At 49.5% G+C, this 13,022-nt stretch overlaps 1 protein-coding gene across 32 annotated transcripts in view; it reads right to left on the bottom strand.

Moving 5' to 3' along the window:
• CAMK2B (calcium/calmodulin dependent protein kinase II beta) overlaps window positions 1-8,724 on the bottom strand; it is an 866,219-nt gene extending 857,495 nt beyond the window's left edge. For 19 of the 32 annotated variants that reach the window (XM_078666785.1, XM_078666796.1, XM_078666797.1 and 16 more), the window contains exon 1: window positions 8,135-8,517. In XM_078666785.1, the coding sequence (XP_078522911.1) occupies window positions 8,135-8,199 (65 nt within the window). In that variant the 5' untranslated portion in view covers window positions 8,200-8,517. Of the gene's footprint in view, window positions 1-8,134 lie in introns of all 32 variants that reach the window. The other 13 variants (XM_078666801.1, XM_078666808.1, XM_078666804.1 and 10 more) reach the window with 3 other exon arrangements.
• Between the last annotated feature and the right edge of the window lie 4,298 nt (window positions 8,725-13,022).

Raw genomic sequence — 13,022 nt, 5'->3', positions numbered from 1 at the left:
GCCTGGGGAAAACACTTCAACAGCCAGTCGTCGAGATAGGGGAAAAGCTGGCACCCCAGATCTGCACAAATGAGCTGCAACCACTGCCATCACTTTGGTGAACGCCAGAGGGGCGCTGGGGAGGCCAAAAGCAAGCACAGCAAACAAAGTATTCACTGCCCACTGTGTATCTGCAGGTAACACCGGTGGGCAGACAGGACAGGGATGTGGAAATATGCATCCTGCAAGTCCAACGTTACCATCCAGTCTTCTGGGTCCAGCGCAGATAGGACTCGAGCGAGCGTGAGCATTTTAAACTGCTCATTCTTGAGGAAGAAGAGAGCTCAGGTCTAGAATAGGACGCATCCTTCTTGGCTCCCTTTGCCAAGAGTAGTCACTTCCTGGTGGAGCAAGGAAAGATAGTCCTCAGTCAACCTGTGGCATGGGGGAGAGGTAGTCTTGAAGGGGAGGGAGTAGCCCCTCCGGACAGTCTGCAGAACCCATCGGTCTGATGTTATAGACTTTCACTGGGGCAGGTAATGGTGCATCCTGTCTTACACTGAGTCCCCATGATGGTAAGAGGGCTAGATATAAGGGTTGGAAGCTGAGGGGGTGGGGGATGGACTGGCCCAACTTCTGAATGCCAGACCCATGAGGTCTGTGGGTACTGCGTCCTCACCCATGCAGTCTGGGAAACGTGTGTTCCGCTGCAGCTGGACAAGTATAGACTGTATCTGGACACCTGTTCTGTGTCCAGAAAAGAGCATAACGCAGATTGGGGGTTACGAGGGGGCATGGAAAGGTGCAAGGACCTAGCCAGAGCCCTGCTGCCCTTAAAGCACTCCAGCACTGAATCTGCCTTGTCTCTAAAGTGACAGGAGCCATCAAAGATCATGTCATAAGAGAAGCTTGAACATCCCTTTAAAAAATAACAGTTGTGTCACCGTAAGGTCACTGTTAATGAAACTGCTGTCCCCAGCAAGTCTGAGGGATCCAGTCCACAATGGATCTTGAACTTAGATACATCTCTCCCAATGGCAACAGCCTGGAAAGCATGGGCAGCACCTGCACAACCGAATCCCATAGAGCATGGGAGTAACAGCCCAAAAGGCACACTGTGTTCACAGACTGTAGTGCCAGGATGGTGGAAAAAACATCTCCCCTAAGGTGTCCTGCCTCTTTGATTCCCTATCCGGTGGGATGGTAGGGAATGTGCCAGGATTTACATTGGAGGCAGAGGTTTGGACCACCAATTCTCACTAGGATAGGGTGTTTTGTGAGGAAATTGGGGTCCCCGGGAGAGGGTTGCGGGCAATCGTCCTTTTCACAGAAGCCCATGCTGGGCTTGGGACCAGGTCCCACGCAGGAAATCAATAAGTGCATCATTTAAAGGAAGAGGGTTTTTCCTGGCTAAAGCATCTTCATCAAGACGTACATCTTGACTGCCTCTGAGGGTAGGCTAAGGTCCAGGACCTCTGCCACCCTCCTCACCACCATTCAGCGGATTGGTAACGCGGGCATTCGGGCAATGCCCGAGGGGCCGGTGTCCAAGTGCTGCTGTGGGCCTCTTTTTTTAGCAGTCTGTGGGGCCATTTGGGTGCTGTGTCTATTGTTCGAATACAGCCGTCGGCCCAGTATGTGTCTGAGTGGCCTTTCTAGAGGCAGATGGGCGCTCATTACTTCCATTTAGCAAGAGGTGTCACTCCTTTTGTCTCGCTGGCCGGCCCATTAATGTGTTCTAATATTGAGTGGTGGCAGGGGGCCTCAGTAGAAGTGGCCTAACTTGTTTCACCACTGTAAACTAACGCATGCATTTTTTTTTACCCCCTCCTAAAGTTTTTTTATAAGATTACGCCAAAGCAGTGATTTGAGGAGTGACTATGCAAATGTGGGCCGATTTTTTCTTTTGCGTGCCCGGGCCGATTTTCAATCCCAATCCAACCCTGCCACCATTGCAAAGGATGCTCCCTCCTCCGTAGCCAAAGTCAGGGGAGAAAGCATGCCAGTATCTAGAGAAGTGTCCAAACCACTGGCCTCTGCCTAGTCCTCACACCAGTCTATCTGTGGTTTTAAGGGCTGGTATTCCTATGGATCCAGCGACCCCTACAAACCCTCACCGAGTCCTAGCCCATAGGAATAGGACTCAAGCTCTAGCTTGGAAGGCATTGCTCCAGTCAGCACCAGAGTCGGCATCACATGGACTCAAAACTCCTGGAGTTGAGTGGGGGGGTGAAATACAAACTTGGGGTTTAAAACATAAGTGATTGGGATTTCAAGCATGTACTAATCAGAATGCATTGCTTGTTTACCCATTTTTATGCAAACCTAGACTAATGACAGTTTGTGGGGGGGAAAAACTAAGGTTCTGAAGCTGTGCTTTGCAGTTTCCATGCAGCTGTTTGTTGATAGCTCAGAGGTTTGCTGTGCTATACTAGGACTGTGACTTATCTGAACTGCAGGTAACAAAAGACTTTGTGACAAAAGCAATACCCCACTGGCTATACACATAAAATACAGACATGTGACCTGAATGGTTTTTTTTTGCAGTTGTATATTGTGCCAACTCGACCTAAAGGCTTTGAAGTGCTTAGTAGGCAATGCGAGAGTAAATGATTTGCTAGAATCACAGGATTTTGAGCAGGCGCCGAGATTTGAACCTGGTTCTCCAGCTGCACAGTCGGCAGCTCTGTCCTTTATGCCACTTCCTCTCCATGTTACATGGTGGTGTGACTTTTCAGGAGGCACATTAACCCTGATCCCCACTTTAGGATGAGCTAAAACTGCAACTAAAGGAAACTCCATGTCTCCTGCAGGTACATTATTCAACAGCCCTATCTTAACATTTGTATTCAACGCTGAAAATTGCTGGGAAGTAGGAACATAAGAAGCTCTGCAACAAATGGAATTAACCCAATGATGTTTCAAACTGCAGCCGCCACATCGTTCGCCACTTGGACCCAGTGCTGTGCCCTAAAACTAGCACTGGGCAAGAATTGAAGGTAAAGTGAAAATGAGTGAACTGCAGCAGGGCCCGTGTTGGTCTAGGAGTCCAATGACTCACGTATTAGGTTCCTCCTACACTGACTGGCCTTTGATGTATGCCGATTTATTTGCACATTATACACAGACAGAGAAAGGCTAGCAGAACCCAGCTGTTCCTCTGGCTCCACTGTCAACCTCTATTACCAAAGACATGTTTCAAAAAAAATGTTCAGTATGGTCGAGAAGAACTGTAACAAGCATTTGCAATGCAATAGGTCTTGCATTTACATGAGGTTGGGACTATTGGCATTGTAAATGCCAATGCCTTTTATTTATGTTTTGGTTTTAAAACATAAATAAAAGGCATTGTCATTTACAATGCTAATAGCTTAAACTCTCACAAATGTGATCCCTATTGCACTACAAATACTTGTTTGTAAAAGGGACATATGCTGAGTTTTCACTCGCCCCTTCCTTTAGACAACCCGCATCTAAAGAAAGGTGCTCAATCACTATTAAAGTGAAAGCACAGTATGGGGCGCTTTTACAACATCAAAAAAACAAAAGCATTTAAGTAGATAAACAAATGGTTTTTTTTTGTAAATGAGCCCCATGCCGCGCTTTGAGTTTAATGGTGGCTAAGCCCCTTTCCTTAAGACGTGTATCGTGTAAAGAAAGGTGCGTTGCCGCCATTAAAGTGAAAGTACGGTACAGGGCACTTTTAAGAATAAAAAGCATTTGTTAAGCATCATAGCGCGTGCAGAAGTACTGCGCAGGGAGCATTTTTGAAAGATAAAGCACAGCGTCCATGATCGAGCGCCATGCTGTCATTAAAACAGGGTGAGTTAGGAAGAGTCTGTCATGCCTGCAAAAGCAGCTGGATTAAAGACATAGTATATAGTGCTCAGACTTTAGTTAAAACAGACTGTATATCACAAGTAAAAAGTCCAGTCTTCATGGGAGGTTCAAATGCAGACAAGGTGTTACTAACGTGGGATTAACAAGCCTATTAACAAATCAGAAGCAACCATTTAGAAAGGACAGTAGCAGGAGCCAATTAAAAAGATGGGTGGATAGTGGGCGGAGCTTCACCTCCATACCGGAATTCGGCATGCCACTCAGAGCAGCGAATGTGCTGCCCAGGCTCGACCTAAAAACAGACTTCAGAAATCAGAATTCTCTGGGGTCGCACAGTAGACCAGTATTTATTAAATGGGGTGAAAGGAAGGTGTCTGTGAGAGCACTGGTGTAACACTGTGTACTTAGGGAATTCAAGGTATTAAGGGGTCCACTTCAGGGGCCATAGCCAGGACTAGCAGGAGAGCACAAGTGACTTGTACAAACGATCCAAGAGTATGGTTTGCCCCGGAGCAAAACAAGGCGTGCGCTCCCAGTTTAACATACACTGCACTGCTACACACGACCATTAGCAAAAAATGAATTTACAAGCTCCCAGCAGATTCCTAGCGCCTGGGGACAGGTGTCAGACCAGGATGGCTCACGGACGTGCTCTAGGAAAGGCCAGCTCTGGGTGACAGTATGTATTATATTTTAAGAATAGCACAGAGCACTAACCTATACTGTGAGGATCGATATGTTAAGCAATAATGAAATATTCACAACCCTTTCATAGGTCACACTAATAATCCTCATTTAAAAGTTCACTGCAGGGAGCAAGATCGGCGGTGTGAGTGGTAGAGAGTCACTGAGCGAGTCTGCTCTCCCCTAGGCATAACCTGTTAGAACGCGTCCAGGCTCAGCATTCTGCCTCAAGGCGCTTCACAAAAGCTAAAAGTGTTGCCTTATTCCAGGTATCGCCCCACCGGCTGGTTATGGCTGTGGGATACACCGTCCTACACAATAACAGCTCTCTCTGAGAGCCATAACCACACTGACTAGTTACCTGCCCGGCGGGTGTTAATAAGGAATGTTAATAACAGAGGAGGAACACAGGAAGGTATGGGGGAACAGTGTGGGGGTTCTGAAGCAAGTGGGAAGAAAGCAAGCGAAGAGATATCACAACACCCATAGCACGTACACAAACAGGCGCAGGGGTGGACTTAGGAGGAAATCACGGGCAAACAAACAGGAAAGCCAGGAGCATTGACACAAAGGCAAGCACCTACAGCCAGGCACACTTGTTAACACACGCAGACGAGCAGGCACGCTGACACACAAGCAAATAGTTACACAGATACACGGACAGACAGCAAGCTTCAACTGATACAGAGATAGAACCGCATGCATACCACAGTCCACAACAGTCAGCTATACTCAGATAGAAAGAAACACGAACACCTGGAAGCACGGTTTGTTCACACACCATAACAAGGAACAATGCAGTCCAACCTGTTCTAAAAATATAGGAAGAAATTAAATGGCACATGTAGCCAGACAAGTAGTGATATACCGCCAAACAAGATGAATAGACCCGCGTACACCACAACTCGTTCACAGAATAGACACAAAATTGCCGCACACGATATATACACAAATTGTTGCGCACATTAGAAGATAGTAAGTATCCTGGTGCACAGACAACGGGCAACAGTCCAACCTGCACATCGCCAAGCACAACCTTGGGCTCAGGGAAATACTTAATGACAGACAGGCGCCGACAGAAACCGGCACAGAGACATGCAATCGGACAGGCACACAAAAACACTAAGAGGCAGACACACAAACTGGCAAAAGGCACAAAGTCAAGCAAAGACAGGCACAGAGAAACGCCAACAAACGGACGCAGAAATAAGAAATCGCGCAGGCACAATCCACAAACTGGCACATAGAGACACATACCGGCTGTCATACGAATAAAAGAACAGGCACACAGAGACACTGCCACAGATGCACATACAGAAACAAAGATGGACAAAGATAAAAAAAAAAATTTTTAAAAAACAAAGATGGACAAAGACTTGAGCACAGCGGTAAGAAAACACTCAGGCCATCGAAAGTCCCAGTGTACACACACAGAAACTCAAATGGACGCAAACGGATATCCCCAGTGAAAAGAATATAACACATTTATGCAGGCACACATAAAGTTACCAGCCTACGCATACACACAACAAACATACAGAAACGTGAGCCCCGCCAGGAAAACTAAACATGCAGAGACGAGTCCTGAGTTATGTTACGCTAGTTGACGCCATGGGGGTGGTGATACCGGGTGTGACCAGTAGGGCAGCGCCCATAATGCCCCAGTGTGGGGTCAGTGGTGGTACTCGGTGTCGCCTGTCAAACATATCCCACGCTGCACCTCTGTGTAGTATCCGATGGCGGTGCTGACTGCGGCTAGTCGGCCAGAGCTTGTGCTAAACCAGTGTCGAGGCTCTGGCCCTGTGGCCTTTCGGAGTCCGTCCACACTGCACCCATCTGTGGCCATGGATGGAATGCCTCATGCAGCTGCTCGGCATAAACCATAAAAGACAAATGTACTGCCCGCGATTGAGATATAGAGATAGATAGATATAAAGAGATATATATTACACTAATGCGGAACTTATGGTGCAGGTACTGGCTGCAACCGATCGGGCACTAATGCGGTGCCGGTTGAGGCCGCAGCAGGCCAGACAGGTAAAGACCATCCTAAGCCAGTGTGTGTCTGGAGCTGTGACGCTAATGCTGCATGCAGGTGATCAGCCCCAGCCCACACTGCACCAGCGTGGGTCTGTATTGCCAGACGGGGACTGTCAAGCCCAACAGCCCACGCTGCACAAATGCAGGGGTCTGTGGGGCGTACCACTGCAGACGGAAACCTGCACCAGAATGAGCTCTCTGCAGCCGGTGCTGGGTGCGGCTGGTCGATGGGAGCCCACACTGCAGCAGCAGCACACAGGCCAGCTGCCACCGAGCCCGAGCTGCGTGCCGCGGAGCAGGCTGTGCCCGCACCGCAGCAGGACAGGCCATCTGCCAGCATGCCGCTGCTAGTGCCTGCTGCGTGTGGTGGAGCTCAGCCCATACTGCAGCAGCGTGGGGCAGGCTGCCGTCATTCGCTCGCTGCCACTGGTCACATGCGGCTCGCCCTACGCTGCTGCAGAGCCAGTCGGATTGGAGGCTAAAACGAGCACGGGAGAGGATTTAAAGGGAGCGAGCGATATTCAGCTACTTCGGATGAGTTTTGAGGAGAGACTATTCACTGAAAAACACGTTGTGTAACCAACCAATATTCGCGTAAAGGCCATTTTGTCCGCAGTTCTGACGAGAAACTGGGGAAATGTTCCAATACGTCACATTAAGGCCCTGTGAGGCCGCACGAATGGGAGTCACGGCACTAGACAAAGGGCGCTGGCATAACAATGAGTCTGCGTCGGTGAGAGTGTCTCGACTTCCGACCGGCTGGCGAAGCGAGGGTTCACCAGCTTTCTGCCCTGGCCAAGCCCACGGCAGCTGCCCCGGCGCTGCGGATCTGACAGCCGGATGCCTGTCTGACAGCCTGACGCGCGGCTCTGACGGCCAGGCGTGGCTCGGGCTGCAGCGGCGCGGAGTCAGCTGCCTCTCGCTGCTGGTGCGGGTCTGACACGGTCAGACAGAGGGTGCGCCGGGCCCACGCGCCTGCCCGCGATGCGCCAGCGCGGGGTCAGCTGTCTGCACCAGTGCAGGGGTGAGCCATGCACACCCTGTGCTGGGGGGCACGCGGCGTGGATGCGCACTTCCGCGGCTGCCACGGCTCGGAGACAATAATATGCCACCGGTCAGACAGCAATTGCTGCACCGCCGCGCGACCAGCTGGCTAATACTACAGCTTGTAGGGCCAGAGAGCGGGCTCGCGCTGTACAAGCAGCCAGGCTCGCGCTGTACCAGCAGCCAGGCTCGCGCTGTACCAGCAGCCAGACAGCGGCCAGGAAGAAACCCTACTGCTGCCCGTGCCCGCACAGACCGCGCGCCTACTGCACCAGGAGGACCGGTTTTCTAAACCGGAGCATGTCTGCCGGCCGGGGGCACCGAGCGGTCACTGCACCAGTGACAGGAGGCGACCCCTACCTATGCTGCGACAGCGCGCCCCCGAACCCACACACCCGGGGACCCCGCGCCGCCAGAAGCAGATGCACCCCACCATCTCCGCCCTGCTATTGTTAGTGGGGGGGTCGGAAGCGCAGCCCGCGACGCTCCATTGTGAGGCGTCTCCCTCCGCAGGGAGGTGCATCGACACAGCGCGCACGGCTCTTACTTGCCAATCTCCTCGTAGAGCTGGTACTCGTCGGTGAAGCGGGTGCAGGTGGCGGTGTTGGCCATGGCGATGGTGGGCGCAGCCTGGATCTCCTCCGAAAGCACCCCTCCAAACCACTGGCGCTCCTCGAAGACACCTTTTTCAGGCTTCAGACGGCGGAAAAACAGTGGAACGAGCCGGCCCCTTTTCCTGGGCGTCCGGGGACAGGGTCTGAGGTCTCCTGCCGGAGAGGGGAGGGGACCGCCTGGAAAGGTAGATAAATAGACCTAGAGGCGGCGAAGGGGGAGGGAGGAATACAGGGGAAAAGGGAGAAGCTGCAGCAGCTAACGGGGTGCCGACTGCTTGACAGGTGCACACTGTGTGTGTGAGAGAAGGAGGGAGGGAGGGAGGGCGCAGAGAAGGAGGCGGGGACAAGAAGAGGAAGGGGGAGGGCAAACAGAGAGGGGGAGGGAAAGAGGAGGGGGAGTGCAGTGTTGCCAGGTTGGGCTATTTCCCGCGCAATTGGGCGATATTTTTCGCGTTTGTGCGGGGAAATAACTCTCCTGGCGGGGTGCACGCGCTTTGGCTCTGCGTGCACCAAAATTCAGAATGCGGTGGCGCAGCCAAAGCTCGCGAGCTCAGCAGAGCAGGCCTGTCAATCATTCATAGCGCGAAAGCGCTACCTATGACGGCCCTGCTAAACGCTGCTGGCCTGCCCCCTAGAGTGTCTGGACCAATGTGGTCACCAGGGACGACAACGAGCACGGCATTACGGTCACAAAACACCTCCTGGAACCGCCCTCTAAGGTGTCAATCACTCTGAACTAGCTTCCCGATTGCTTCTTCTCACAGTCCCTCATTCAAGTTTGGAAATGTTCTTCCTTGGAAGTCGGTGAGAGCCCGCTGCTCCGCAGAACCGGGACATCTGCTGTCGGGTGGTAAGGCCCGGGTGTTGGAGGAATCATTTGACTGCTTTGCCTCAGGGCGCAACAGTGTTGCAGGTGGGTGCATCATGCAAACAGCCAATCCTTGGAGTTAGTAAAAGGTGGTCTCAGAGTTCAAGATGCCCGTGTCGGATATTAGGGCACCTGACCTCGTATTTTTACTGGATTTAGTTTTAGTAGTTAATGTATGAACGAACCTGGACAGTTCTTTTAAGGGAAGAAGGGGTTAACAAAAACACCAACAAAAACTCTCCTGATACCGTTACAGTATGCATACTCCTGAGTCCTGCCACGGGGTGCGCAAGAAAAATGTGTTTTAAAATATATATATTTTTTAAATAGACCGCTTCTTTGCGAATTTTTATGTTAGCAGGCGCACACAAATGACTAAAGACCAAACACTGTGTTGAGAACTGACTGAATGTGCAAGGAATGGTAGCACTTATTTCACTTTTTGTTATTCACATATGGCTTCAGGAATGGGGTGTTCAAAGAGACCTTGTTACTGTTAGAATAATTGTGCCGTTTAATAACAATTACACATAAGGATGTGTTAAGAGTACACATGGAGTCTGTTGTGAATTTAATGGGTAGAGGCAGGGCTTTAAGTGGGGGGGCTGAACCGTCCTCGTTTTTTTTTGGGAGGGCCTCGAAAGGGGGCTCTAGGAGGCTCTATTTTCGGGCCTCAAAGGTAGGGTGAGCAGACGTCCCGGTGTCTGCTCACGGGGAATGCTTTGTGACATGTTTACCTGCATATCTTCCCATAATGGCAAGATAGACCTATGGAATGTGGTATCCCTGAACTCAGGCGCCCAACACCCATTGGACTCAAAGGGCTTCAGCCCCCGGCGTGTGTGGCAGCCTGGGATGAGACGCTTCCCGGGCACACACACAGCTGCACCCAAGCACTTCACAGGTCTTTAAAAGACCATTGTTGTTGTCTCACCCCTTCTAAGAGCCCCTGCAGCTCCACTCTGACTATTGCTTAAAGATTCAGCTCACCCCGCCCCCCCCCCCCCCGAAATTTTTCTTAGGCTCACCCCCCCCGAAATTTGGCTCCTGAACTCAGAATTTATTAACACTTCCTTTGGTGAAGATGGTTTTTAAATTCTAAGTTTGGAAATAGCAAATGTTTTTTTAATGTGTTTGGAATTTTATGGCTTATACTTAATAAATATACTTTTTTGCCTATTTTATTATCCTTTGCTGGATGCGACTTCATGATTTTCATCTTGATTTAGACCACACACACCTACTCGGATAGGCTACACCCCTTTAAAAAATTTGCCACGCCCCTTTTAGAGCCCCCACCCCCAGTTTTTTTTGTATCTCTAGACACCAGTGTTTCGGGATTCCTCCCTCTTAAGTAGAGAATATTTACGGGTTGTTGGACATGCTGCCAATTTTCTTCGCTATAATCCCACTCATGCCGTGCAGGCGTTACAAAGTTCGTCAGCTTGGATGCGGCTCACAAGAGCCTTTTAACAGTGAAAGTGGGTAGGAACGTACTACTTGCATGTAACAGCGCCATTACCCATAGCGTCTTGGTAGTTGTAGTTCAGTTTTGCACAAAAAGTTCATATAATTTTTCAGCTGGTATTTTGCTGCCTCTTTATGTTATTGCATCCAGATATGATAGAACAACTGCTATGCACTTAAAACAAGCCAGGCTATTGGCTTTATCAATAGCTGTTAGCTGCAGAAGATGACTGAGTAACATAACAACAATGACTTTGAGGTAAATAATACTGAAAATACTTCAGTCCTATAATTATGATACTGTGCAATAACGAAATCACTCCATTAGAAACGTTAAATAAAACTATTTGTAAAATACTTTTATTTATTCTGGGCTTGAAAACATGTCTAGAAGCTGGTAATACTTGGCAGCAGCTGTGCATGCAGCAGCATTAATCACTGAAGACCTGGTAAATGAAGAACCTGTGCCTGCGCTCTGCCCTTCACACTTCCTGCGGATCCCCATGGCATGCAATTTCATATCATTAGCAGATGGTCTTATCATCTGATTAGCTCGTTCGTGGCACCTGCATAACAAAGGAGTCTCTCCAGGGTTCCATCAAAGGCTGGTGATGGCTGGTAGTGCCCCTGAGTGAAGATTTATTTTCACACCCAGGGTGAGGGCAAAAATAAAGAGCCCAATAGAGACCCGTCTTAGCATCTATTATTTTTAGAACTGCCAGTGCTTAGCACCAGCAGGACCTGGCCCACTTAAAGCCCTGGGTACGCCAATGAAGAGACTATTTTATTCTAGCAGTACTGAGCAAGGGAAAGTGGAGGTAAGAAGAGGGTGTGTCGGGGAAAGGGATAGCACAGTAACTGAGGGAATGACCGGGATAGAGAGCAAGGGTAGCCGAAAGGAGAGGACGTCGAAAACAGCAAGGATAGAGAGAAGTGGATGGACAGCAAGTGTACAGGTAAGGAAACCGAATGAGGGGATCAGGGTGGGGAGAGAAATCACCTGTGTGGTTAATAAGGCTCTTGAATGGAGGGAGATTGTACAGGAAACAAAGTAAAACAAAAAGATGAAGAGTACAAGGGGAGGGAGTAAGGGAGGACAGAAGAGGCAAGGGAGCATGAGAAAGGAGAAGTAGGGAGAGAGAAAAGAAACAGTGGCAAGGGAGAAGAGAAATGGAGTAATTAACAAGATAGAGGGTTAAAAGGGGGAGTAATGGTGAAAGGCAAGGGAGGGAATGAGGAAGACCATGACAAGAGAGCCTAAGCAGGGAGAAGGAGGGAGAGTAGAGAAATGTATAGGCTGTGCAAAGGTGGATTATTAGTTGGGATGGATGGTAGTCCACCACAAGTAATAATATCACTATTCTTGGTAGGTTCAGTAAAGGTTTCAGGAATTTAAACCTGCGGTCAACCCCTGGTAGCCGTGGCACAGAGCAGGCACGCTTAAGTTAAGAGGATCCGTAAGGCATATAGAAGGACCTAAACAGTTGAAAAGTCAAAAATAAAACACCATCAAAATAAAACGCCATCAAAATCCTACTCTATCTATGAAAAAGACTTTACTGAACAAAATGACAACAATACAATAAAAATCAAGTAAGGGAAACGGATATCTCATTTTTGCTAAGGTTTAAATAAAAATAGAGCCAAAAAGCGGGCCACTGGTCATGCTAGACTGGGACAAAGATAAGTGTTAAAGCCGACTGTGATGTTACCTTCTGGTTCTGAGTATGTCTTAGAAGGTAGATCTCTCAGCATGGCAATGTAGCAAGCTGCTGCCGAAGACGGGGTCATAAATGATGGGGTGCCAAAGGAGGAGGTCTCGGTAAAGTCATCAGCGAAGACAGGAAAAGCTTGAACTGGAGAAGTCAGGAGTTCGCGCCCTGGAAGAACCCAACATCAGTCAATTGCTTCTCAGTTATCAGGTCCGGTGAAGAATTCTACACTCTGACTTAGACTCTTTCCTGGCAGTCAGGTTCCTTCAGCGGGGTAGGGCTGCAGGCTGTAGTGGAGAGGATGGGACAGTGTTGGTCGCCGTCGGGCCTGCTCAATTGTATTTGCTTCTGCGTAGAAGAACATAGCGGGAGCTGTGGCAAAGTCAGGCCCACTGGCAATGCACCCTCTGTCGATTGGCTTGGCAGGTTGGTTCTGGTCTTTTGTTAGTTCTTAAGCCCAAAAAAATCATTGAAAACGTTTCTACGTTCTAGGTATTGGGGTTAGGCAGGAAGAGTATACTCTTGACACTAGCCAAGGGTTTCAGGACCTCAGGAACTGCACCTGGGGGCCAGGACTCACTGGACAGAAGCCATCAGCTGGGTCCAGTGCAGGTAGAGTGGAAACTGGTCAGCTGGATTATATCAGGAAAGTGGGCTTCTTGCAGATGTGTCCCTGTAGCTTAAGAAGAGTTCAGCCAACTGACCCATGGAGTCCACTTCTTTGTCCAGGGTACAAGTGGGAGCATGTCCAGTCCTTAGTGTTCTCCTCTCAGG

Source organism: Lissotriton helveticus, chromosome 11, assembly GCF_964261635.1.
Source record: "Lissotriton helveticus chromosome 11, aLisHel1.1, whole genome shotgun sequence".
Classification (NCBI taxonomy): Eukaryota; Metazoa; Chordata; class Amphibia; order Caudata; family Salamandridae; genus Lissotriton; species Lissotriton helveticus.
Note: the sequence above shows the minus strand (reverse complement) of the source record. Positions and strands in the feature narration are given on the sequence as shown.